Genomic DNA, 26805 nt, shown 5'->3' with positions numbered 1-26805 from the left:
ACAGCACACGGACTGCACACGGACAGCATCCGTGTGCCGTACGTGTTTTACACGGACCCATTGACTTTAATGGGTCCGTGTGATCCGTGCGCTCCCACGAACATTGACATGTCTCCCTGTTTTTCAAACGGACACACGGTCCGTGAAAACACGCTGACATGTGCAGAGACACATTGATTTTAATGTGTCTAGGTGAGTCAGTGTCTCCGGTACGTGAGGAAACTGACACCTCACGTACCGGAGCCACTGACGTGTGAAACCGGCCTTACAAATATTCATTAGGTTTTTATGTAATTGAATTTTCTGATGTCGATCTAAGGGGTAAGGTTCCTCATTGTGGAGAGTGACATTCCAGGTCTGGCATGCCAGAGTGAGGAGACTTAAAAGCCTTGTATGCTCCTCTGGGAAATAAAATACGCAAACTGTCTCTCCAGAGAGGAAGTGGACTTTCTGAAGAAACAATTTGCTCGTTTTCTGACATAAAGACTCGTATAAACCGTTTAGTCGTTGCTATTCCTGCTGATATAATATTGTGTGTCATTAGAACAGTAAAAAATGATACTCCTAATCGTCTAATAAAAGATGTTGCTTCCTGAAATGCGTTTAGAGCACATAGTCTAAATGACTTTTATCAAATGCAACATTTCCATTATGTAATTTATCCAACCACAGCTACATCTGCCGAGAAGCTTTTTACCTTAATTTGCAGATTAGGGAATGCATCATTAGATAAAGAAAAGAACCTTGTGTTCTGTCTGCTGGAATAAGGCTGCCAACGCCAGAAACATCAGTTCTCTCGTGGAAATGACAGGGAACTAATGTGGATTGAAATCTTCAGTGTAGCCTGGTATTTTTCCAAATACTCCTTAGGCTAAATATCAATATTATCAACAGAAATGAAAGTTTCATTCTTCATAGCAGCCATTAATCAGGAAAACTATCTCAATTGTGAATGCTGCTCCTTCTGCCATCAAACACCAAGAAAGCAAAACTAATGAGCATAATAAGTACAGCAGGTGTAGGGGACTCATCCGCTCGCCTGACTGCTTCAGTAAATACTTTTATTGACTTTATTTCTTATTAAATATATAATTTTATAATAACGGAGTTATCAGTAATTTTTGCAGAAATGGATTGTTTGACAATAACAAACTCACTCACTCCAGAGACCTGCTACTGCTCCGCACCACTGCATCCTGTGTTTGGCTGCAGCGGTCAGGTGACTAGAAGACAACCCCCATATATACAGCATGCGTTATTGCACTGTCTGGCATTATTTAATCGACCCTGTAAATGTGAACTCCTTTGGGGGAAATTTCTTTATTTAATAACATGTATTTCGGGCTAAAAATAATTTATTCATGAAAACTTTTGCACCATTTAGCTTTTATGTGCTGTCTGCAAAATGAGCTAACTTAAATTCCACCAGTGAGCTTCTTGATACTAGGAGTCTGAGACTCTATAATCTCTTTTTCTAATCTAGGAAATGAAACCTTCCTAGCTGACTACCATACTACCATAATCTGTCCTTGATGTTCTCTGCTTCTTTTTTATCTTAACCATTAATCTGTAGAGGGCAGCTTTCTAAGTTGCCTTCTATACATATGAGTTCTTGTTTGGGCGACTAATAAATCGCTGTATGTACAGAACCGGTAATGGACGTTCTATGATCTACTAGATCTAACAAAATACTGCAGCTCTTTGAAAAAGATGCTTGTTTCAGGCTCTTTCCACTCCTTGCAAAAGCCCAAGAAATCATCCAGGATATGAAACCTCCATAAAAGAACAATAACCTTTGGTTTGCTTTGTGTGCACTGATAGACATGATTAGGGAGTCACCAAATAAGTGATATTCGTTTAAAATGAATGTGAATAGGTTTTACATCTACCGTTCCATTTTTAAGATTCTGGAAGAAATCTGCCAAAAAAACAGTTGGGGACAACCAGTTTATCAGCTGCACTCGGCAATTGGTTCAGACCAAAGACAGCTGTTTCTGTATAAGATTACGATTCCCGTCCTGGCGAGCCAGAACCCTGCCATGTGAGTAGGTCTATTATCTCGGTCTTCTGTTTGCTCTTTAAGCTTTGCTGCTCATGAGGCCAAAAATTCGGCACCAAACTATATTTTCTTGAAGTGCTAATTTTAAGGGGTGGAAAACAAATTGAAAAAGTTGATTCAATACAATAAGGAAAAAATCCGGCACTCAAAAAATCATGAAAGATTTGTTTATTTAATGATCCCAATATAATTCATAACGTTTCGGTCTTTATGACCTTCATCAGACTAGGATACAAAAGAACAGAAAAATAACATGAAAAAAACGATCCATTTTAAGCAGATATACATCAGAATAACACTATTATAGGTTTTTTTTATATGGTTTATCATTTTTTACATTGGGAATATCATATGAGGTGACAATTGATGGCATTGATCATCTATATACTATGTTATTGTCCCATTGTCTGTAATATGTATCATTGACTATTGGATGCCAGTTATGGAATGATGTTTATTTTGTATACTTTGCTTCTAAACTAACAGTACTTTATCAAGATATAAGTATTTTGAAGTTTTTTCAAAAACCATGAGCTTTATAGAATGAGTAATTATGGAATAAAAATCTTTACATTCTTAATATACGATCCAGATTAGTGGAGGAATTAGGTATTAATTTGAAGTGTTATTCTGATGTATATCTGCTTAAAATGGATCGTTTTTTTCATGTTATTTTTCTGTTCTTTTGTATCCTAGTCTGATGAAGGTCATAAAGACCGAAACGTTATGAATTATATTGGGATCATTAAATAAACAAATCTTTCATGATTTTTTTGAGTGCTGGATTTTTTTTCCTTATTGCACTGGACCATAAGACGCACCCCAAATATTCAGAAGGAAAAGAGGGGAAAAAAATGAATGCGTCAAGACAAATGGGGTCTGTCTTACAGTCCAAATTCGGCTTACTGGGGGACTGATCAGCAGCGCTAGTTTAGCGGGGTCACCGGAGGTGTTCGGTGGTCCGGCGATGATCTGACTCCCATCCCAGGCTGGAGTAGCAGGTTTGGCGGTGCTCGGTGGTGCAGGGGCTCCACCAACATTTTATGAAACCTGGAGCCCCCGCATATCCATTGCTGCAATGTGGTGGCCTCCAGGAAATCCCATCCCAGGCTGGTTCGGTGGTGCGGGGGCTCCACTGACATTTTATGAAAGCCCATAGCCTCCTCACTCCTATTGCTGCAATGTGATGGCCGCCGGAGGCAGATTATGCGCAGACTGAGATCTTGGCAATGAGATCTCATCATAAGATCTCAGGAGACGAGATCTCAATCTGTGCAGGCGCCGCCTCCAGCGGCCATTTTCCTGGAGGCCACCGCATTGCAGCAATGGATTGTGGGGGCTCCGGGCTTTCACAAAATGTCGGCGGAGCCCCCGCCCCATCAAGCACCGCCGAACCAGCCTGGGATGGGAGTCAGATCATTGCAATGCAGTGTCAGACCACCGAACACCCCCTCTTCCCAGCCCAGGACCAGCAGGATCTCCCGACTCCTGCTGCCCACACACTCCTGGTAAGCACATGTGGACTATAAGACGCACCCTCATTTTCCCCCAAAAAATTTTGTGACAAAAGTGCATATTAAAGTCCGAAAAATACAGTAAGCAGTAGGTCAATTTCTGAAGACACCCTTCCTACAGATCTCACCTCGATGCTACCCAGTACCACTTGTTAGTGGTCACTGCACCTCTATAATAAAAAATACTGTAAATTATACCCAATATTATTGAGTTAGGGTAGGTGCAGATGAGCTTATTTGCTGTCCAAGTGTGATCCAACAAGTATCTGATCGCACCCAGACCATTGTTGTACTATGGGACCTTGCACATGCCTGAGTTTGAGCTGATATTCGGTTCACACTCAGCCATGCAAGTAAAGGAGTGCATGGGGAACATTGGACTATACTTGGATGACCTCTGAGTGCAGTCTGATTTCTGCGGCCTTAGATTGGTGAGATGGTCACATTTTTTTTCTCCATCTTCTCCACATCTGAGACAATCGTATCGCACTGTGCTCATACTCAGTTTCTTACCTGTGCAAATCCCACTCTGATCAATTTACGGCCATCTGCACCTTCCCTTAATGTGCATCGGGGTGAGCATCTAAATAATAACCCAGCTGCTCCTGATATTCTGCTGCCCTAGATGATCCCTTTATTTTTTTCCTCAAACAAGGGTCTTTTACTTGTTTTGATATATTTTTTTTTTTTGCAGACTCCCATTTACACCTCCTAAACTCTGTATATCAGTGGATGAAGCAAAAAACTATGCAGCAGAGTATACGCTTCAGACCTTGGGGATTCCAACTGAAACGGCAGATACCACGACAGCCTTTGCAGGTAACTTTTACACAAACGTGAAAAAACTAAAGAAACCTCTTATTTTATATGTAAAAAAAAGTTTACAGAATAAGGCTGCTTTCACACATCAGTTTTGTGCCATCAGGCTCAATCCGGCGAATTTTGAAAACGGATCCGTTGCAAATTATGAAAAACTGATGCGACGGATTTGTTTTTCACCTGATCCGACTAACTTATCCGGTCCAGAGCCAAATAGGTGGTCGAGAGAGAGACCCCCTAGAATGGAAAATGCATGCTTACTTTAAAAAAACAAAATCAGTTGACGGATCCGGTGCCATAGGGTTCCATTATAGCAAACAATGGACCGCAATGGATCCGTCGCTGTTTGTTTTTTCGCCGGACACAAAAAATGGACATAGTAACTTTTTTGCGTCCAGTGAAAAAATGGGCAGCGACGATGCGGTGAAAAACGGATGAAACGTGAGGCCATCCGTCGCTAATACAAGTCTATGAGAAAAAAAACTGATCCGGAAGCAATTTTTGCCGGATTCGTCTTTTTTCAAAATTCGCCGGATTGTGCTTGACTGCAAAAACTGATATGTGAAAGCAGCCTAAGCCACTACCAGACCCTGCTACAATCATCCATTTCCTTTGAGAACTAAGGATCAGACTTGTTTAAAACGAACATGCCCATTCCACACATAAGGTTGTCAGCAAATCCCAGCTGACTTTTGACTGATTATTATTAGACTAGATGGTGGCCCGATTCTAACGCATCGGGTATTCTAGAATATGCATGTCCACGTAGTATATTGCCCAGCCACGTAGTATATTGCCCAGCCACGTAGTATATTGCCCAGCCACGTAGCATATTGCCCAGCCATGTAGTATATTGCCCAGTGACGTAGTATATTGCCCAGACACGTAGTATATTGCCCAGACACGTAGTATATTGCCCAGCCACGTAGCATATTGCCCAGCCATGTAGAATATTGCCCAGTGACGTAGTACATTGCCCAAATACGTAGTATATTGCACAGCCATGTAGTATATTGCCCAGCCATGTAGTATATTGCCCAGTCACGTAGCATATTGCCCAGTGACATAGTATATTGCCCAAATACGTAGTATATTGCCCACCCACATAGTATATTGCCCAGTGACATAGTATATTGCCCAGTGACGTAGTATATTGCCCAGTGACGTAGTATATTGCCCAGTGACGTAGTATATTGCCCAGTGACGTAGTATATTGCCCAGTGACGTAGTATATTGCCCAGTGACGTTGTATACAGCACAGAACCACCTAGTATATTGCACAGCGACGTAGTATATTTCCCAGCGAAGTAGTATACAGCACAGAGCCACGTAGTATATTGCACAGCGGCGTAGTATATTGCACAGTGACGTAGTATATTGCCCAGCGAAGTAGTATATTGCTCAGCGAAGTAGTATATTGCCCAGCGAAGTAGTATACCACACAGAGCCACGTAGTATATCGCCCAGTCACGTACTATATTGCCCAGCTACGTAGTATATTGCCCAGTCACGTAGTATATTGCCCAGTCACGTAGTATATTGCCCAGTCACGTAGTATATTTCCCAGCGAAGTAGTATACAGCACAGAGCCACGTAGTATATTGCACAGCGGCGTAGTATATTGCACAGTGACGTAGTATATTGCCCAGCGAAGTAGTATATTGCTCAGCGAAGTAGTATATTGCCCAGCGAAGTAGTATACCGCACAGAGCCACGTAGTATATTGCCCAGTCACGTACTATATTGCCCAGTCACGTAGTTTATTGCCCAGTCACGTAGTATATTGCCCAGTCACGTAGTATATTGCCCAGTCACGTAGTATATTTCCCAGCGAAGTAGTATACAGCACAGAGCCACATAGTATATTGCCCAGCTACGTAGTATATTGGCCAGTCACGTAGTATATTGCCCAGCTACGTAGTATATAGCCCAGCCAGGTTTGTCACAGGTTAAAAAATAAAAAATAAACATATACTCACCTTTCCGAGGGAGCCCTTGTAGTCCCAGGGTTGGTATGAGCGCAAGACCTGTGATGACATCGCGGTCACATGACCGTGACGTCATGGCAGGTCTTTGTAGCGCAGGGCCTGTGATGACGTCACGGTCACATGACCGTGACGTCATGGCAGGTCCTTCTCCCATACCATCTTTGCCACCGGAACCTGCAATGGAAGATGGCGGCCGGCGCGAGCTGCTACGGAGGGTGAGTATAGCAGTTTTTTTTTTTTTTTTTTTATTATTTTTAACATTAGATTTTTTACTATTGATGCCGCATAGGCAGCGTTAATAGTAAAAAGTTGGGGACACACAGGGTTAATAGCGGTGGTAACTGAGTGCATTACCCGCGGCATAACACGGTCCGTTACTGCAGGCATTAACCCTGTGTTAGCGGTGACCGGAGGGGAGTATGCGGGCGACAGGCGCTGACTGCGGGGAGTAAGGAGCGGCCATTTTCTTCCAGACTGTGCCCATCGCTGATTGGTCGCAGCAGCCATGACAGGCAGCTGGCGACACCAATCAGCGAATGAATAACTGTGACAGACAGAAGGACGGACAGACAGACAGACGGAAGTGACCCTTTGACAATTATATAGCAGATTGGTCATCTCGTCATCTTTTCATCTGTTTGTCAAAGTATCAAACACCATGTCACATATTAATTACTGTGGCGTCTGTGATTTATTACTGTAGGATATGCCATAGCCACCACCCCAGCAGCAGTGGCCGCCACACAACTGAAACAAGCTGTAGCCTTGGGACAAGACCTTGCAGCCTATGCGGCTTATGAAGCCTATCCCGCTTTTGCTGTGGCGGCTCGAGGAGACGCATATGGAACATTCTAAACAAAACATCCTGTGACTGCTGAATGTGAACGAGAGATCGAGATTTTATTTTTATTTTATTGTATTTTATTCCATTTCATTGTCGTTTTTTCATGAAGAAGGTAATGAGTTGTTTAGGCCATAGCTTTTTTTTTTCTTTTTTTTTATAGCCGGTTTTTATCTCGCTTTTGGAGGTCCTTTTTCTCAATGTTGATATTATTGACTTTTTTTAATATATATTCTACAGGCTCAGCCTTAAAGGCTACAGAAGACTTTAAGCATTTGTCAAAAGTCAATTATAAGGACATATCTTTTTAATTATTAGATTCATATACACATAGCCAATAAAGTAGAATTCATTGTAGGAAGGTAAAAAAAAAAAAGTACAAGTTTTTATCCTCTTAATATATTGCAATCATCATATTATATAGCACTGTGTACTTACAATTGATCATTTTACCTTCTACTCAGTAAATTCTTCTCTTTTCCATTATGTCTGACATCATGTGACTGTCAGAATCCATCTAAGCTCCATTTAGAAACAGGAAGTCTCTTTTCCCTGCATGAGTCATCATTAGAACTTCAATACTACATTGCTGCAAAGTTCCTGGCAGCTCAGCTCCAGGTCCTCTTCAACTCCTGACTTAAGCTGCTCCACTTCTCCCCCCTGCCAGGGTATTAGCAGTGATGTAGGATTGTAGATCTAATGCTGCTTCTACATAGAGCTTAGATGGATTCAGCTAGTCTGTTCTTAATCATGCGATGTCATAGACCTAAAGGAAAAAAAGAAGAATTAACTGGGTAGAAAGGCAAAATGAGCAATTGTAAGCACACAGTGCCATAAATTATAACTCAAACATATTCTGAGGTTAAAAACTTTGAGTGTTTCTTTAAGGTTTACCTATTTTTTTCTAAAAGATCTTCTCTTGATTTTATCACATCTTTGAAGGTAAAATGTGGACCACAAATCCGTGTGAATAGTGTGCACTCTTAGAGGCCTTATGGCACTGTGATGTAATGTACCCTATAATGGGCTCTACTGTAGCAATATACGGCTGCAATGTCTTGCCATAACATGGGCATATTCTTAAATTAAAGCATTGCACCTAGGGCGAAAATATCTTAAAAGGCTACTGACATCCTTAACAGGAAAACTGATATTAACATATGATAGTTAATAAACTTGCGCTAAGTTTCGGTTCTCCATTTTCATTCCTCTGTTCATTTTCAGGCAGTTTGCAGTGTGCTCAAAGTTTCACATTTTACTCGAGTGGCTTTTTCAGTAAGATAGGCTGGATGGGAGCTCTGTGTGTTTGCAGAGTGCTGCGGTCTTCACTTGCTTTTATGTATAAGCACAGCTCCAGTACTGTACTTATTCCCATTCTGTGCACATTCCTCCATGTCTATAGCCTGTTTTCTGCACCATCCCTTACATACTCTCTCCCCTCTCAGCTGCAGATCTGTGTACAAAAGCCTCTTTCCCTCCCTCCCTCTGTCCCTCCAGCCATCTCTAACACTGAAAGGAGGGATGTTTCAGACACTCTGCACTAGCAAAATGATCGAAAATGATAAGAGAAAACCACAGTGAACTCTGAGCCAGGGTCTACTTTCCTGCCCACATCTCTGCCACATGCCTAAGGCCTAATAACGTCTTCTCTAAAAGTTTGGCACACCTGTTAGAAATAAAAAAAACACTACAAAATCTTAAAGTGTATAAAATAGGTAAATAGATATTGATTATTCTTATTGTTATGTTTTTATCGACCTGCCCTGTTTCTAGCTGGGGAAATATATTGCGCAATTAATATGATCTTGACCAGACAAAGTTTTAAGGTTTAAGCAAAGTTTTTTTTTAAAAAAAAGTAAAAATCTATTAATTTTTAAGGCCTGGGACTTAACATTGTTATTGGTTGCTCTTATTTTCGAAATGCAAAAAGAAAAATCAAAGGCAGCAGTATTATGATGTGCATGAAGCACTTATGTTTGTATAGCTATTTGTAAAGAACTGTCATACTGTGAATAAAAGCTTCTATCATCAAATGAAAAAGATTCTGTAGTTATCATCAAGATACAGTCTTTGAAAGGAAATCATCATAAAATGATCAGTAATGTAGCATTATGGCTGCATTCACACGGAGCAGTCACATTGCGGATGAAATCTTCGACAGCCCTGCACAATCGCTTTATCCTGCAGGTAAAACAAAAGATTCCCTGCAAGATTAAGTGGCCAGAATGGTACAGGGCTTCCGTGGTTGTCAGCCGTAGAGTGAAAAAGTAGCCTAAATAAAATATTTTTGATTTTTAATTAATTTTATTTGTGGGGTAAAACTACAATCCGAGCAAATGTTGCATCTGGACTGATAAAATAATGTCATAAGATTACCTGGTTTATTTGTAAAACCAGAGGAGATTTTTAGTGAGGGTATGTGTACGCAACCGTTTTCTCCCCATCCAAGAAACTGTCTGATTATTCTGACCAGAGTTTGATAAAAAGTGGCATCAGTTTTTATTAAACATGGAGAGAAAAAAAATAAAGGTTTTTCCACCTTGTCCATTATGTGAGTCCTTGAAAATCGGACCTCACCCATAGACTTGCATTGCCGATTTTCATCCACCACTTGGACATCTCTATTTTTTTTTTTTTCTTGGACCGCTCAGTCCAATAGAATATCATGCGTATGCGAGCTACCAATCCAAATCACAAACAGCACTCGTCTGATATAATCGGTTGTGTGGACAAGCCCTGATACTGAGAATCATGCTGAATCTTCAGGAGGACACTATTCCCGGCTTCCATTTGGGCTAGTGTCATGGCTGCACTACTAATCCAAACTTTCAGACTACTAGTAGAGACCGCTTTGCCTCGGCAGCAATGGAGAAACAAGTGGGAACTAAAGCTGGCCTGATCCAGCTATCCGAGCAACACAAGCAGGCTGTAAAGTTTAGTACCTGCTTGTGGCTGGTGCTCCTTGCCTAGAAAGTGGACCAACCTGGGACCGCAGGGCAGCTGCTAAGCTAGGCAATGAGCTGTACACCAGAAAATTCCAAATCCCTCCATTCTCCAGAACAGAGAGGATTTTAATAAGGTGTAAAATGCTAATTTGCTTGTTTTTACAAACACTTTGTAATTTAATCTATTTAAGAATTTTAAACAACCCCTTTAACAGCACACAGGAATGGGTAATGTCAGATATAAGTATTATAAAGGAGTTAATTTGAAAAACGTGTCTTGATGATAGCTGACATAGAGCCACAAGCAGGAGTCACAAGATATTTACAGACACCCCTTGTGGGATATTTCATTTGCAGAAAATGGATTTTAATTATCTTGGTCTCTGGAGAAACTCTCCAAGGAATAAATAAAATTGGTGCCCTATATATCAAATGCAGATGTAAATACTAGTTGACAAATGTACTAATTGAGATATTGATTACTGTATCTTTAATAAACTTGTAAATACAACCAATATCCCTGAGTGATTACGCTTTTTGTTTATTGAAAAAAATGTTCATAAATTTTCAGAGAATCATTATTTTGAATTTATAGGGTGCTGTTCTAAAACACACTACAAATTATTGATCTGGATTCCAGGTTGTAAATAAAAATGTGGCTCCCCTTGTCTAAAAAAGGCGATAAATGCATGATTTTCAGCTCTAAGAAAGCAACCATATTTTTCAAATCCTGGGCAACTCCTTAAATGGTTGATCCGGTACCTAAAATGTCCTTTTAATATCTAACACCCTGACCACTTTTGTAATTAACTTTATTAAAAAAGTGACAACTCCTTAAACTTCTCTCTGTTTAGCTAATCCCTAGATGTGTTTTTTTTAATTTTTTTTTTATTCGCTTCCTGTGATATTTTGTTTGAGAGAAGTCTCTAATGTGATGGCACAGGAGGCTGCAGTCATTTCCTATCGCCCCTCCTGAATAGTACATCAGCAGCAGTTGCTTGTACACTTTCTTCTAACACAACCCTCTGAAGATGTCCTGGCTCCATGGTGATGGAAGTTGTATGAGAGGCGAGTACAGCACTGGCACTCAGCTTCTAGCTCCACTGCCGCAGCTTCTAGAGGTCCTTTCACACAGCATTTTCTTCTGTGTTCAGTGGTCTCATCAGGGCTTACGCACAAACCGCCAGAAAAAAGTTTTTTTGGGCATATGGTCCAATGAGGACTTGACTATAATGGTGCACACAGTCACGTGCTCTATCGTGCATCATTTTTGTCTGTATATGCCTATTTGAGGCAGACAGCAAGACACAGTAGACTATGTCTGTCTGCCTCCAATAGGCATATACGGCCAAAAATGATGCACGACAGAGCACACGGTGACTCTGTCGGCACCTGTATGCAGGTGACCGGTTGCAACGCTCAGACGAGCACAAGGCGGGAACAGAAACCAAAACTATTTATTACTTCCGGTATGGCAGGAATTTGTGGAACTGTGGAAGCAGTTTAACAATAGGAAACAGCACAAACACAAGTGGGTTATATAATGCAAAACATACAATAAGTCTTAAGGTACCGTCACACTAAACGATATCGCTAGCGATCCGTGACGTTGCAGCGTCCTGGCTAGCGATATCGTTCAGTTTGACACACAGCAGCGATCAGAATCCTGCTGTGATGTCGTTGGTCGCTGCAGAAAGTCCAGCACTTTATTTCGTCGCTGGACTTCCTGCTGACATCGCTGAATCGGCGTGTGTGACGCCAATTCAGCGATGTCTTCGCTGGTAACCAGGGTAAACATCGGGTTACTAAGCGCAGGGCCGCGCTTAGTAACCTGATGTTTACCCTGGTTACCAGCGTAAAAGTAAAAAAAACAAACGCTTCATACTTACCTTCCGCTGTCTGTCCTCCGGCGCTGTGCTTTCCTGCACTCACTGTGAGCACAGCGGCCGGAAAGCAGAGCGGTGACGTCACCGCTCTGCTTTCCGGCCGCTGTGCTCACAGCCAGTACAGAGAAGCAGAGTGCCGGGGACAGACAGCGGAAGGTAAGTATGTAGTTTTTTTTTTTTTTTTACTTTTAGGATGGTAACCAGGGTAAACATCGGGTTACTAAGCGCGGCTCTGCACTTAGTAACCCGATGTTTACCCTGGTTACCCGGGGGCTTCGGATCCTTGGTCGCTGGAGAGCTGTCTGTGTGACAGCTCTCCAGCAACTAAACAGCGACGCTGCAGCGATCGACATCATTGTCGGTATCGCTGCAGCGTCGCTTAGTGTGAAGGTACCTTTAGATAGCAAAAGCAACGATGCCTGCAATGTTTTTTCACAGAGCTAACAACCAGAGAGAACAATAAGTACATCACTGGATCGCTCCTGCATCGTTCTGGAGTTGCTGTGTTTGACATCTCTACAGCGACCTAACAGCAACGCTCCAGCGATCTAGTTTAGGTCGGATCGTTGTCTATATCGCTGGAGCGTCGCTAAATGTGACAGTACCTTTACAGTTCAATCTGAATAATCTTAGAATTCTTGTAAAGGATTATACTAGTATTTCTTCAGCAGGGGTGGTACACCCGTTCCTGGGAGAACAGCTATGTCAGCTCCTCTTGACACAGTGGCCCTAGTGGAAGTCACAGGGTTGTCCCACTAGGCCGTAAGTCCTCTTAGTGAAGTCGCTAAGCCTCCTTTGCCCCAACTGATCCCCACCCTGCCTACTGTCCTGGCTCGGGCCAATCCTGTACCATACGTTGGTGGGTGTAAGACGTGACAGTCCATCTCAATAGTGTCTCTCTTCTATCACCACAGGCATCCTCCCCCTGTCGAAATCTCCTCTTGGATCTTCGGTGCTTGACCAATGGCGGTTGTCTTCTGGGCCTAGGGGAAAGAGGGCTGGGCTCTAGCTCCCGATTGTCTGTCTGGCCCCTGGACCTTGTCCGGCACAGATCAGGGATTCAGATCTTGACTGGTGCAGTCTGGGCTCTGGGTCTTAACTGGTGTAGATTTTGACCTGCATCATCGGGTCTTCAGATCTTGCTGGGTTTCTGTCTTACAGCAGCCAGCACCCTGCTGTCGCACCCACTCCATTGAGTTCTGTCACTCTGGCTGAAGCATCATCTCTGCCCCATGTCCGCACCTCTCCTTTCCTTGGTGCTAAATCACCACGCAGTTTGGCAAGTAGGACCTTTATATCTGGGAGCTTCGTAATGCAAGACATCTAACTGGGTGTCATGCATGAATTCTTTCCCAATTCAACTCTTAAAGTGATGGATGGTTCCGTCAAGCCAGTAGGTGGCAGCCTTTCTGCACTAATGACACATCATGCAGGAGCTCTTCAGGGGTACCATTTCTTCTTCTTACACACCATTATAGTCAACAGGGCATTGGGGCATACACATCAGACCCAATGGGGCCACTGAATGTAGGAAAAAACAGTGTGTAAGGATTACTGTCAAGCAAGATGTTTTCAGGAAGCGGATTGATACCCGCGTCACCTCCCAAAGCTCCTATCCCCAACCTTAAACTAATTGTCATCATGGGGTGGCACTGCTTCTACCTCTGCCCCCCTGACTACATTTTCTTTTCACATTTAGAAGATGCAGCTGAGATGGAAGCAGAGTGTGGGCACTGCACTCACCTTGGCCGCAGCGTCTATCGCCATGAATCTAGGACATTATTAGAGGGGGCAGCGATTCATGAAACTGTAGTAAGTAACTGCAGCGCTGCTCCCTGGTGATGTCCTGTTCTAGTAGGGGAGATAGATTATGCCGGGAAATGAGTGCAGCCTCAGCCTCCTCTGATGTCTCCCTGATGTCCCATTTGAGACTAAAAAAAACAACACATTTGCGGATTAGCTATATAGGGAGGACTTTATGGTATGCTGTTGTAAAGTTATTTACAAAAGTGGTTAGGGTTAGTGATGAGCGAGTGTACTCGTTTGTCGGGTTTTCCCGAACACGCTTGGGTGACCTCCGAGTATTTTGACTGCTCGGAGATTTAGCTTTCATCGAGGCAGCTGAATGATTTACATCTACTAGACAGCTTGATTACATGTGGGGATTCTCTAGCAATGAGGCAACCCCCACATGTACTCAGCCTGGCTAGTAGCTGTAAATCATTCAGCTGCCTCGAAGAAAACTAAATCTCCAATCAGTCATAAAAACTCAGAGGACACCCGAGCGTGCTCTGGAAAACCCCAGCAACGAGTACACTCGCTCATCACTAGCTAGGGTACAGAAATAGATATTTACAAAGGACATTTTAGGTACTGGACCAACCTTTTAAAAGGAGCTTTGAACAATAAACATTTTTCATGTACATAAAATTTGAAAAGCTGCATTTAAAAACTACATTGAAAATCCCCCATATAGAATAAATAGCTGTCTGATAGGCAATAGTTCAGCTTATCTTTTGGCTGACATCGCTCTCTCCAGACATCCCCACACACACACGAGCGCTCGACCCCTGTGTTCTTTATGAAAGAGTTGCTGCAAGACACTGCAGCTTATGCCAGGACGAACAAAATGATCTACAGTTTGAAATCGGACATACAGGATCTTTCTCTTCCTCGACATCATACATATCAGACTGTCAGCCGGTCTCACCGATATTGTCAGGTTCATCTGACATTAGTTTAATGTATAAAAAGGCCTTAAATCCTACACTTCACAAATTAAAATGATCAGCGCAAGCTCTGAGTAGGAAATAAACCAGCAATGAATGCTGAGAGATTCCAGCTCTAAAGCCTGTAGAATTCTAAAGCTCAGGACTATTATACCGGTTTTAAAGGGGTTTAGCGAGTTAGTTTGGCAAATCTTGACAATGTTCTAGTGAGAACGACGGAAGAGAATCTAGTTGGCTAACGACTACCACTATGCAAATCTGCACTCACATAGAGGGACAACAGAAATTTAGCTCAAGCCTAGAAATCCCCTTAATTTATGGAAACAAACATGAAATTATTGGATTTTATTCAGTCGCCATGACAGCACAACGAGAGAGGGGATCCGCCCTTCAGGGACAGGAAACCTCAGACATAAAAGGGCGGCACCTCACTCCCCCGCCAGTTGGTTTCCTGTCCCTGACAGCGGAACCTCTTCAGACAGGCCCAGAGAAGAGGGTCGAAGATAGAAGCTATCCCACTCCTGACAGGCCGATGCAGGTAGCGGGGGTCCCCTACCTCGGCCTGATCAGGGGGATGGAAGCACCACACGGCAGGGGGACTGTCTGTGTAGGTGACAGCAGGAGGAAGCAGCCCTAAGCGGAGGGCTTGACTTCTGTGGTGCCGCTAGTCACCTGGTACATGGGGCCCATGTGCGCATCTGCCGGAGCCTCTGGGGTCGGTCCGCCGCTGGTGCTGGGGTCTGCGGTGGCTAGGTGAGCGCTGCCGTCCTTGTCGGCGCGTCTGCTCTCAGCGCCGCGGCCGCGTCCAGAAGGGGCGTGTCCTGATGACGCGGGTGCGGCGCGGGGCGATGACGCGGCCGCGCATGCGCGGTAGCGTCTTATTCTGGCTAATGGCGGCGCCCGGCGTCGCAGGGGGGGATTTCGGCCTCAGGGTGTCTGGCGCTCTACGGGCGCTAGCGGGGGCAGTACCAATGAGCGGTGCACCGAGGGATGTCCCTGCTGACCCCCCATCCGGGGGTGGTACCCAGGGGGATACATTTAAACGCTGCACTGAGGCTCAACATTGTTCCTGTCCACCATTTTGGAATGGAGTCTCTGGAAGGAACACCGCAGCTGGGCGGTGAGCAGCAGCAGTCACCTGAACAACCTTTGAGCAGCTCCCAGCGGCGTTCTAGTGGCAGTAGTCGCGCTGGTAGAGCCAAAGAAACTCAGAAGTCAACTAAGTCCTCTGGCCGTAAGGAATCTCCGGCTAAGAAGGACCCCCCGATCACGGTACCATTCACTGCAGGGATGGGTAAGTGAGCTTCGTGAAAGTACATTTCTGATAGCTGTCCCTCCTTGTATTCCCTCTCTCCTTATTAGGGGAGGAAATCTGTGTCCAAATCCAAACATAGAGAGTGTGCCATCTGTACGGAACCTCTTCCGGATGGACATAAAAAGAAATTGTGCAGCATCTGCATTCAACAATTAATTAAGGACGAGACCCCTGACCTTACGTCTACTCTTAGGGATCTGGTTAGACAGGAGGTCAGAGATTCCATAAGGTCTCAGAAGACAGTCTCAAAAAAGAGGAGGGAAATATTATCCCCAGCCTCGGATGTGGATTCAGACACGGGTGGTGTGAGTTCAGATTCCCATCCGTCATCATCATCAGAGGACGCGGAAACTAGTCGAACCTGTCTATCACTGGACAGGGTTAACCGCTTAGTCAAAGCTGTCAACAGTACTATGGGCATTGAGGAGACCCAGGCGGAAAGTTCCATCCAGGATATAATGTTTAAAGGCATAGATCGCAAATCCAGAAGAGTATTTCCCGTAGTCGATAAAGTTAAGTCTCTGATTACGAGAGAATGGAAAAAACCTGAAAGGAAGGGGTCTCTCCCACCAGCGTTCAAAAGAAGATATCCCTTTGAGGAGGAAGCTTCTTCATCCTGGGACAAGGTTCCGAAATTAGATGCGGCAGTGGCTAAAGCGTGTAAAAAGACGTCTCTCCCGTTTGAGGATCTGGGGAGCCTAAAAGACCCGCTTGATAGGAAGGCTGAGGTATTCCTTAAAGGAGCTTGGGAAACATCAGCGGGTTCCCTGAGACCAGCGATTGCGGCCACCTGCACTGCCCGGTCGTTGATGGTATGGCTGGGTAATCTAGAAGACCAGCTCAAGGATAAGGTTCCTAGGGCCGAGATCCTATCATCCATGTCTATGATTCAGGATGCAGCAGCCTTCCTCTCGGATGCGTCAGCCGATTCCGTTAGGCTAGCGGCAAGGTCATCAGCACTGTCCAATGCGGCCCGTAGGGCTCTTTGGATAAAATGCTGGCCAGGAGACTTGCAGGCCAGATCAAAACTATGTGGCATCCCCTGTGAGGGGGTTCATTTGTTTGGCCCGGTACTGGATGAGCTTCTAGAAAAAGCAGGCGACAGTAAAAAGCGTTTCCCTCTCCTAACAAGACCCTTCTATAGACGGGACTATAACAGAGGAGGGCCATATCGCCGAAGATCGGACAGGGATTCAAATAGAGAATCGACCAGATACAACTCTTACAGGAGAAGAGGTAGAGGTTACATGTTTAACTCTTCTACAGACTCTAAAAAGCATCAATGACTGGCGGCCCAGGTGGGCGGTAGGCTTTTGGCCTTCTACCCTGCCTGGGTAAAAATCACCAATAGTCCATGGATACTCAGTATCATTAAAGAGGGGCTAAAGTTCCAATTTCACCATACCCCCCTGGACAAATTCAAATTAACTCCTATCCGTTCTTCTCCCGCAGAACAGTTGGCGTTGGAGTCAGAGGTTCGAGATCTCAAAAAAAAGGGGGTTCTCGTTAAAGTACCTACGGAGGAACAAGGTACGGGGTTTTACTCCCCTTTATTCCTGGTAAAGAAGCCAGATGGATCTTATCGTACCATCATCAATCTGAAGGGTCTGAATGTATTCCTGCTGGTCCCATCCTTTAAAATGGAATCTGTGAAATCGGCAATAAAGCTTCTTTTTCACAATTGCTTCATGGTTGTCTTGGATCTGAAAGACGCCTATTATCATGTCCCGATACATGCAACTCATCAGCGCTTTCTCAGGGTAGCAATTTCTCTTGCCGGCACAGTGGAGCACTTTCAATACCGGGCACTCCCCTTTGGTGTTGCAGTCGCACCTCGGGTGTTCACTAAGATTATGGTGGAGGTTATGGCACACCTTCATGAGCAAAATATACTAGTAATTCCCTATCTAGATGATTTATTGATCGTTGGGCGCTCAGAGATACACTGTAAGGAACAGTTGGGGAAAGTGATGGCGGCGTTACACAACTTAGGATGGATTATCAATCTCAAAAAGTCGCGTCTTCAGCCCTCGACATCACAGCAGTTCTTGGGTCTTACTGTGGATTCAGCTCAGCAGGAATGTCGCCTGCCAGACTCAAAAGTTGATACTATTCACCGGCTGGCCTCCAGAGCAATTAGTAATCCCGTAGTTTCCCTAAGAAGTGCTATGTCACTCTTAGGTTCACTTACCTCTTGTTTTCCGGCGGTGATGTGGGCTCAGTTTCACTCCAGGGCTCTGCAATGGGATGTTCTGCATAATTTTCGGCGTCTGGGCGCTAACCTTGACAAAAAATTTTCCCTATCTGTAGAGGCCACGGGTTCACTAAGGTGGTGGACACACATCCCTAATCTGCGTAGAGGGGTACCTTGGACATATCAGATATCACGGGTAATAACAACGGATGCTAGCCCCACGGGGTGGGGAGCACACTGGGAAGGCAATTGCGTTCAGGGTCTGTGGTCCCATTCTGAGCGAGACACGTCCTCCAACCTGAAGGAATTGATGGCGGTGGAACGCGCCTTAGATAGGTTTCTTATACCTCTGCAGGGTAGACATGTTAGGCTACTCTCTGACAACCAGGTGACCGTTGCTTATGTGAACCACCAAGGAGGTACACGATCTAGGTCATTAATGAACGTTACGAATCATATCTTTCAGATGGCCGAGAATCACCTGCTCTCCCTTACGGCCCTTCATATAAAGGGAAATCTAAATACCATGGCCGATTACTTAAGCCGCAACGAGCTCAAACAAGGGGACTGGTCTCTAAAACCGGCTGTCTTCAACCAGATCGTGCGGTTGTGGGGATATCCAGAGATAGATCTGTTTGCCAGTCGAGAAAACAAGAAACTCCATCAATTCTGTTCCCTAGACCCAAGGGACAATCCATACGCAGTCGACGCTCTTCTGATCCCCTGGAATTTCAATCTCGCCTACGCTTTCCCTCCTCTGAATCTCATTCCTCTAGTTCTGAGAAAAATTCGGGAAGACGGAGCCCGAGTGGTTTTAATAGCCCCATTCTGGCCCAGAAGGTCTTGGTTCCCATGGTTGAGAAGCATGTCCATTTCCCAACCATGGATCCTCCCAGAAATACCGGACCTCCTTTCCCAGGGTCCAGTCTTCCATCCACGAGTAACCAACTTGCACCTGACAGCGTGGAACTTGAGAGGTCACTTCTGAAAGGAAAAGGATTCTCCCAGAATCTTGTAGATACTCTACTTAAAAGTAGGAAAGCCTCCACGACTAACATTTATGTTAGGGTATGGAGGAAGTTCCTATCAAGTTCAGGAGCACAGATCGATCAAAAACCTGATATTGCTCAAATCCTAGAGTTTTTACAGAAGGGCCTAGAGTTAGGCTTAGCCACCAGCACCCTTAGAGTTCAGGTTTCAGCTCTAGGGGCACTATATAATTCCAACATAGCCAATAATCACTGGATAACAAGGTTTTTCAAAGCGGTCACCAGATCCAGGCCGGTTATTAAACAGAGAATAGTTCCATGGGACCTAAATCTTGTGCTCTCGGCTCTAACACAAGCTCCGTTCGAGCCCATTGACTCTGTCCCGATCAAGATCCTGTCGGTCAAAACAGCCCTCTTAGTTGCCCTTACATCGGCAAGAAGGGTTAGTGATCTTCAGGCATTATCCAGGCAGCGCCCATATATGCAATTTTTGGAAGATAGAGTGGTGATGAGACCTGACCCTCTTTATCTTCCAAAGGTTGCCTCAAAATTTCATAGATCCCAGGAGGTGATCCTACCTTCATTTTGTCCTAATCCCTCTAACAATAAAGAGCAGAGATTTCATTGTTTGGACGTACGTAGGTGCCTTCTCAAATACATTTCAGTAACAGACACCTGGAAAAAAGACCACGCTTTATTTTTATCCTACCAGGGGGTTAGGAAGGGACTTAAAGTATCAAAAAATACCCTAGCCAGATGGATTAGGGAGGCGATATCTCTTGCTTATACCGCAGGTGGCGTGGAAATCCCAGAAGGTATAAAGGCTCACTCTACTCGTGCGGTGGCCACATCCTGGGCTGAGAGAGCAGAAGTATCGATTGAGGACATCTGTAAGGCGGCCACATGGTCTTCTCCATCCACCTTTCTTAGACACTATAGATTAGATCTAGGTGGCTCCTCCGACCTCACGTTTGGGAGAAGGGTGCTGGAAACTATTATCCCTCCCTAGTCACCTTTTCACTTCTCTGAAAGTCTCTCGTTGTGCTGTCATGGCGACTGAATAAATACGTACGCTACTCACCTGGTAGCAGTGTTTTTTCAGGAGCCATGACAGCACCCTTATATTCCCTACCCTCTTTGTTTATGGGTTTAACACTTCCTTTAGAGAAATTCCTAAGTTTATTCACTGGGTGAATTGTACCATATATTAATATTGTTTATGTGCTACTAACCTAGAAGGTCCTTTCATACTCTGTAAACCAACTGGCGGGGGAGTGAGGTGCCGCCCTTTTATGTCTGAGGTTTCCTGTCCCTGAAGGGCGGATCCCCTCTCTCGTTGTGCTGTCATGGCTCCTGAAAAAACACTGCTACCAGGTGAGTAGCGTACGTATTTCTATATAGATTATTATAATATGTAACGGATTACAGGAGAGAATTTTACTGTTTTAGGTACCGTATTTAGAATAGTAGAATTAGGCTTTGTTTATACCTAGAATGCAACAGCCGAGCTGACACTACTCAGTAAATGTGAACTTTGCTTTATTTGATCAATCGATTTTTTAACTGTAAACTTTGACTTCTACGAGACACAAGCCAATGAAGTGTTTTATTGTAACATGAACTTCAGGACTGTATTCAAGTTACCACAAAAAAAGCTAAACATAAAATAGGTCCGCCACGCCTTTAGTAATAAATTAATGTACAGGTTCGCAAATATGCTATGTGGCCAGCAGACAAAATGTGTGTATGTATATTATTATTATTATTATTATTATTATACATACATTTTTATAGCGCCATTTATTCCATGGCACTTTACATGTGAATACGGGCAAATATAGACAAATACATTAAACATGAGCAAATAACAAGGCACACGGGTACATAAGGAGGGAGGACCCTGCCCGCGAAGGCTCGCAGTCTGCAGGGGATGGGTGAGGATACACTAGGAGAGGGTAGGGCAGGTTGTGCGGCGGTTCAGTAAGTTCAGGATCACTGCAGGCTGTAGGCTTGTCAGAAGAGGTGGGTCTTCAGGTTCTTTTTGAAGGTTTCTATGGTAGGCGAGAGTCTGATGTGTTGGGGTAGAGAGTTCCAGAGTATGGAGGAAGCACGGGAGAAGTCTTGTATGCGGTTGTGGGAAGAAGAGATGAGGGGAGTACAGAAGGAGATCTTGGGAGGATCGGAGGTTGCGTGTAGGTAGGTACCGGGAGACCATGTCACAGATGTATGGAGGAGACAGGTTGTGGATGGCTTTGTATGTCATTGTGAGGGTTTTGAACTGGAGTCTCTGGGTGATAGGAAGCCAGTGAAGGGCTTGGCATAGGGGAGAGGCTGGGGAATAGCAGGGAGACAGGTAGATTAGTCGGGAAGCAGAGTGTAGGATGGATTGGAGTGGTGCCAGAGTATATGTGTGTGTGTAGGTGTATGTGTGTGTGTGTGTGTGTGTGTATGTATATATATGTATGTGTATATAATATATATATGTATATATATGTATATATGTATATATATATATATATATATATATATATATAGAGAGAGACCAAAAGTTTGGACACACCTTTTCATTTAACACTAGAAGTCCCAGAAATTTCGAGCTCCAAAGGTAGAAATGTTAAATGACCCCTCTCTGGGACTTCTAGTGTTAAAGATTTTTCTGTATTTTCATGACTATGAAAATTGTACATTCACACTGAAGGCATCAAAACTATGAATTAACACATGTGGAATTATATAGTTAACAAAAAAGAGTGGAACAACTTAAATTATGTATTATATTCTAGGTTCTTCAAAGTAGCCAACTTTTCCTTTGATGACTGCTTTGCACACTCTTGGCATTCTCTTGATGAGCTTCAAGAGGTAGTCACCGGGAAAAGTTTTCACTTAACAGGTGTGCCCTGTCAGCTCCAAAGGTAGAAATGTTAAATGACCCCTCTCTGGGACTTCTAGTGTTAAAGATTTTTCTGTATTTTCATGACTGAAAATTGTACATTCACACTGAAGACATCAAAACTATGAATTAACACATGTGGAATTATATACTTAACAAAAAAGTGTGAAACAGCTAAAATTATATCTTATATTCTAGGTTCTTCAAAGTAGCCACCTTTCAATTCACAGGTTTTCAATTCACAGGTGTGCCCTCTCAGGTTTAATAAGTGGGATTTCTTGCCTTATAAATGGGGTTGGGACCATCAGTTGTGTTGTACAGAAGTCTGGTGGATACACAACTGATAGTCCTACTGAATAGACTGTTAGTTGCTTTTTTCTTGCCATAATACAAAATCTAAGTAAAGAAAAATGAATGGCTATCAATACTTTAAGAAATGAAGGTCAGTCAGTTTGAAAAATTGGGCAAACTTTGAAAGTGTCCCCAAGTGCAGTTGCAAAAACCATCAAGTGCTACAAAGAAACTGGCTCACATAAGGACCGCCCCAGGAAAGAAAGACCAAGAGTCACCTCTGCTTCTGAGGATAAGTTTATCCGAGTCACCAGCCTCAGAAATCATAGGTTAACAGCAGCTCAGATTAGAGACCAGGTCAATGCCACACAGAGATCTAGCAGCAGATACATCTCTACAACAACTGTTAAGAGGAGACTTTGTGCAGCAGGCCTTCATGGTAAAATAGCTGCTAGGAAACCACTGCTAAGGACAGGCAACAAGCAGAAGAGACTTGTTTGGGCTAAAGAACACAAGGAATGGACATTAGACCAGTGGAAATCTGTGCTTTGGTCTGATGAGTCCAAATTTGAGATCTTTGGTTCCAACCACTGTTTCTTTGTGCCATGCAGAAAAGGTGAACGGATGGACTCTACATGCCTGGTTCCCACAGTAAAGCATGGAGGAGGAGGTGTGATGGTGTGGGGGTGCTTTGCTGGTGACACTGTTGGGGATTTATTAAAAATTGAAGGCATACTGAACCAACATGGCTACCAAAGCATCTTGCTGCGGCATGCTATTCCATCCGGTTTGCGTTTAGTTGGACCATCATTTATTTTTCAACAGGACAATGACCCCAAACACACCTCCAGGCTGTGTGCTATTCCAGATGACCTGGCCTCCACAGTCACCAGGCCTGAACCCAATCGAGATGGTTTGGGGTGAGCTGGACCGCAGAGGGAAGGCAAAAGGGCCAACAAGTGCTAAGCATCTCTGGGAACTCCTTCAAGATTGTTGGAAGACCATTCCCGGTGACTACCTCTTGAAGCTCATCAAGAGAATGCCAAGAGTGTGCAAAGCATTCATCAAAGCAAAAGGTGGCTACTTTGAAGAACCTAGAATATAAGACATCATATCAGTTGTTTCACACTTTTTTGTTAAGTATATAATTCCACATGTGTGAATTCATAGTTTTGATGCCTTCAGTGTGAATGTACAATTTTAATATTCATGAAAATACAGAAAAATCTTTAAATGAGGTGTGTCCAAACTTTTGGCCTGCACTGTGTATATATATATATATATATATATATATATATATATATATACTGCGATTATTGAATGTATGAACTCCTATATTGCTGTAAACATAAATTAACATTTATTGATCAAAAGATGCAAAAACCATCCAACCACGTCAAGGTGTACCTAAATATGGATGGTCCCTATCACTAATGTCATACCTCTCCTTGTGCTCGCCCGGCCTCATCTGAATGGGGAAGTGAGAAAACCAAGCGAAGCTTGTAACTAAAACCCAATGTATACTACAAAAAAATAAACTAAAAAAGGTCTGAATACCTTTAGGGTATGTGCACACGTTGCAGATTTGCCTGCAGAATTTTCTGCACAGAACCTGCACCTCTTGGCAAGAAAAAATCCACGTGTTTTTTATGCATTTTTTCATGCGGATTTGTATGCGTTTTTGTAACCTAAATAAAGATATATTATTTTAAAAAAAAATTGTGATGTAATTTCTTTGTCCAACCTCTTATTTTACATACTCCATGGTAGAATAGTGTTTACACACACACAGACAGATAGACAGATATAGATAGGTAGATAGGAGATAAAGATAGATTTATAGATAGATCTATAGATAATAATAATAATAATAATGATTTTTTATTTATATAGCGCCAACAAATTCCGCAGCACTTTACAATTAAGCGGGGGCATGTACAGACAAATTCAGTACAAGTTAAGACAATTTAAACAGTGACATTAGGGGTGAGGTCCCTGCTCGCAAGCTTACAATCTACAAGGAAATGGGGGGACACAATAGGTGAAAAGTGCTTGTTATTTCAGGTCTGGCAATTATAATAAATAGGGCTTTTCATATGAAGCTGCATGATCCGGTCATCAGCCCGTGTGTTTAAGTGCAATAGTCAAGCATCAAGTGCAGTTATCATGTGCATGGAGGGTGTGGAGACAGATGAATAGTAGGGTGCAGATTCACATGCAGATAATATTTGGAAGGAGGGAACAGGACAAAGTTAGTTTACAGAGTAGTTGATTTGGTAGGCTTGTTTGAAGAGATGGGTTTTTAAAGCGCGCTTGAATAGGTCGGGGCTAGGTATCAGTCTGATCGTCTGGGGAAGTGCATTCCAGAGAGCTGGCGCAGCACGAGAGAAGTCTTGAAGACGGAGGTGCGAGGTTCGGATAATGGGGGATGTTAGTCTTAGGTCATTTGTAGAACAGAGGGCACGTGTAGGGCGATAGACTGAGATGAGAGAGGAGATATAAGGCGGTGCAGAACTGTGGAGAGCTTTGTGGGTGAGAGAGATGAGTTTATACTGGACCCTGCAGCGAATGGGTAGCCAGTGTAATGACTGGCACAAGATGGAGGCATCAGTGAAGCGGCTGGACAGAAATATGACCCTGGCTGCCGCATTTAAGATGGATTGGAGAGGAGAAAGTTTGGAAAAAGGGAGACCGATCAGAAGAGAGTTGCAGTAGTCCAGACGGGAATGAATGAGAGCGACAGTAAGAGTCTTAGCAGTTTCCAAGGTGAGAAAAGGTCGGATTCTGGAGATGTTTTTAAGATGCTGGTGACAGGAGCGAGTGAGTGATCGGATATAGGGAGTAAAGGAAAGTTCGGTGTCAAATATCACCCCAAGACAGCGGGCATGCTGCTTGGGAGTTATGGTTGAACCCTCCAGGGTAATTTCGATGTTGGGTAGAGTGAGGTTAGTAGAAGGGAGAAACACAAGTAGTTCAGTTTTGGAGAGATTTAGTTTCAGATAGAGGGAGGACATGATGTTGGAGACAGCAGACAGACAATCCTTGGTATTTTGAATTAGGGTAGGGGTGATGTCGGGGGAAGAAGTGTATAATTGGGTGTCGTCAGCATAGAGATGGTACTGGAACCCAAATCTGCTGATTGTTTGTCCAATAGGGGCAGTGTATAGAGAGAAGAGGAGGGGGCCCAGGACTGAGCCCTGCGGAACCCCGATAGTAAGGGGACGAGGAGAGGAAGAGGAGGCGACCGAAAGATACAGTGAAGGAGCGGTCAGAGAGGTAGGAGGAGAACCAGGAGAGGGCTGTGTCCTTGAGGCCTATGGAGCGGAGCATGGTGAGAAGGAGCTGATGATCCACAGTGTCAAATGCGGCAGAGAGATCCAGGAGAATCAGCAGATACAGTGAAGGAGCGGTCAGAGAGGTAGGAGGAGAACCAGGAGAGGGCTGTGTCCTTGAGGCCTATGGAGCGGAGCATGGTGAGAAGGAGCTGATGATCCACAGTGTCAAATGCGGCAGAGAGATCCAGGAGAATCAGCAGAGAGCAATGACCTTTGGATTTAGCTGTTATTAGATCATTAGAGACTTTAGTGAGGGCAGTTTCAGTGGAGTGTAAAGAGCGGAAACCAGATTGTAAGGGGTCAAGAAGAGAGTTATCCGAGAGATAGCGGATAAGACGGGAGTGGACCAAGCGTTCCAGGAGTTTAGAGATGAAGGAAAGGTTAGAGACAGGTCTGTAGTTAGCCGTGCAGTTCTGGTCCAGGGATGGCTTTTTAAGTAAAGGGGTAATGATGGCATGTTTAAATGAGGAGGGAAAGATGCCTGAGGAAAGAAAGAGGTTAAATATTTTAGTCAGGTGAGTGGTGACCACTGGTGAGAGAGACTGCAGGAGAGGTGAAGGAATGGGGTCATTGTCACAGGTTATAGGCCGAGCAGAAGCGAGGAGCTTGGAAACTTCTTCTTCTGAAACAGGCTCAAAGATGTCTAGTGAGCTTGAGGTGCGGCAGGGAAGGGGATCCAGGCACTGAGGAGATTGGGCTGAGATATCCTGATGGATGTGGTTGATTTTTTCTAGGAAATAAGTGGCCAGATCCTCACCACTGAGATTGGAGATGGGGGCCTGTACTTTAGGTTTCAGGAGGGAGTTTAAGGTTTCAAAAAGTCGTTTTGGGTTGTTGGATAGTGAGGTGATGAGGGTGGTGAAGTAGGATTGTTTGGCCAGAGAAAGGGCCGAGTTATAGGTTTTGAGCATGAACTTATAGTGGATGAAGTCTTCTGCTAAGAGAGATTTTCTCCACTGCCGCTCCGCACACCTTGAGCAGCGCTGAAGAAAGCGTGTTTGAATAGTGTG

The 26805-nt window shown here is 43.9% G+C and overlaps 1 protein-coding gene across 2 annotated transcripts in view; it reads left to right on the top strand.

Annotated features, from left to right (window-relative positions):
• A1CF (APOBEC1 complementation factor) overlaps positions 1-10683 on the top strand; it is a 70020-nt gene extending 59337 nt beyond the window's left edge. For both annotated transcript variants that reach the window (XM_069753534.1, XM_069753533.1), the window contains exons 10-12: positions 1905-2041; positions 4268-4392; positions 7084-10683. In XM_069753534.1, the coding sequence (XP_069609635.1) occupies positions 1905-2041; positions 4268-4392; positions 7084-7235 (414 nt within the window). In that variant the 3' untranslated portion in view covers positions 7236-10683. The remainder of the gene's footprint in view (positions 1-1904; positions 2042-4267; positions 4393-7083) is intronic.
• Positions 10684-26805: the final 16122 nt, after the last annotated feature.

The sequence above is a fragment of the Ranitomeya imitator genome, chromosome 2 (assembly GCF_032444005.1).
Source record: "Ranitomeya imitator isolate aRanImi1 chromosome 2, aRanImi1.pri, whole genome shotgun sequence".
Classification (NCBI taxonomy): Eukaryota; Metazoa; Chordata; class Amphibia; order Anura; family Dendrobatidae; genus Ranitomeya; species Ranitomeya imitator.
Note: the sequence above shows the minus strand (reverse complement) of the source record. Positions and strands in the feature narration are given on the sequence as shown.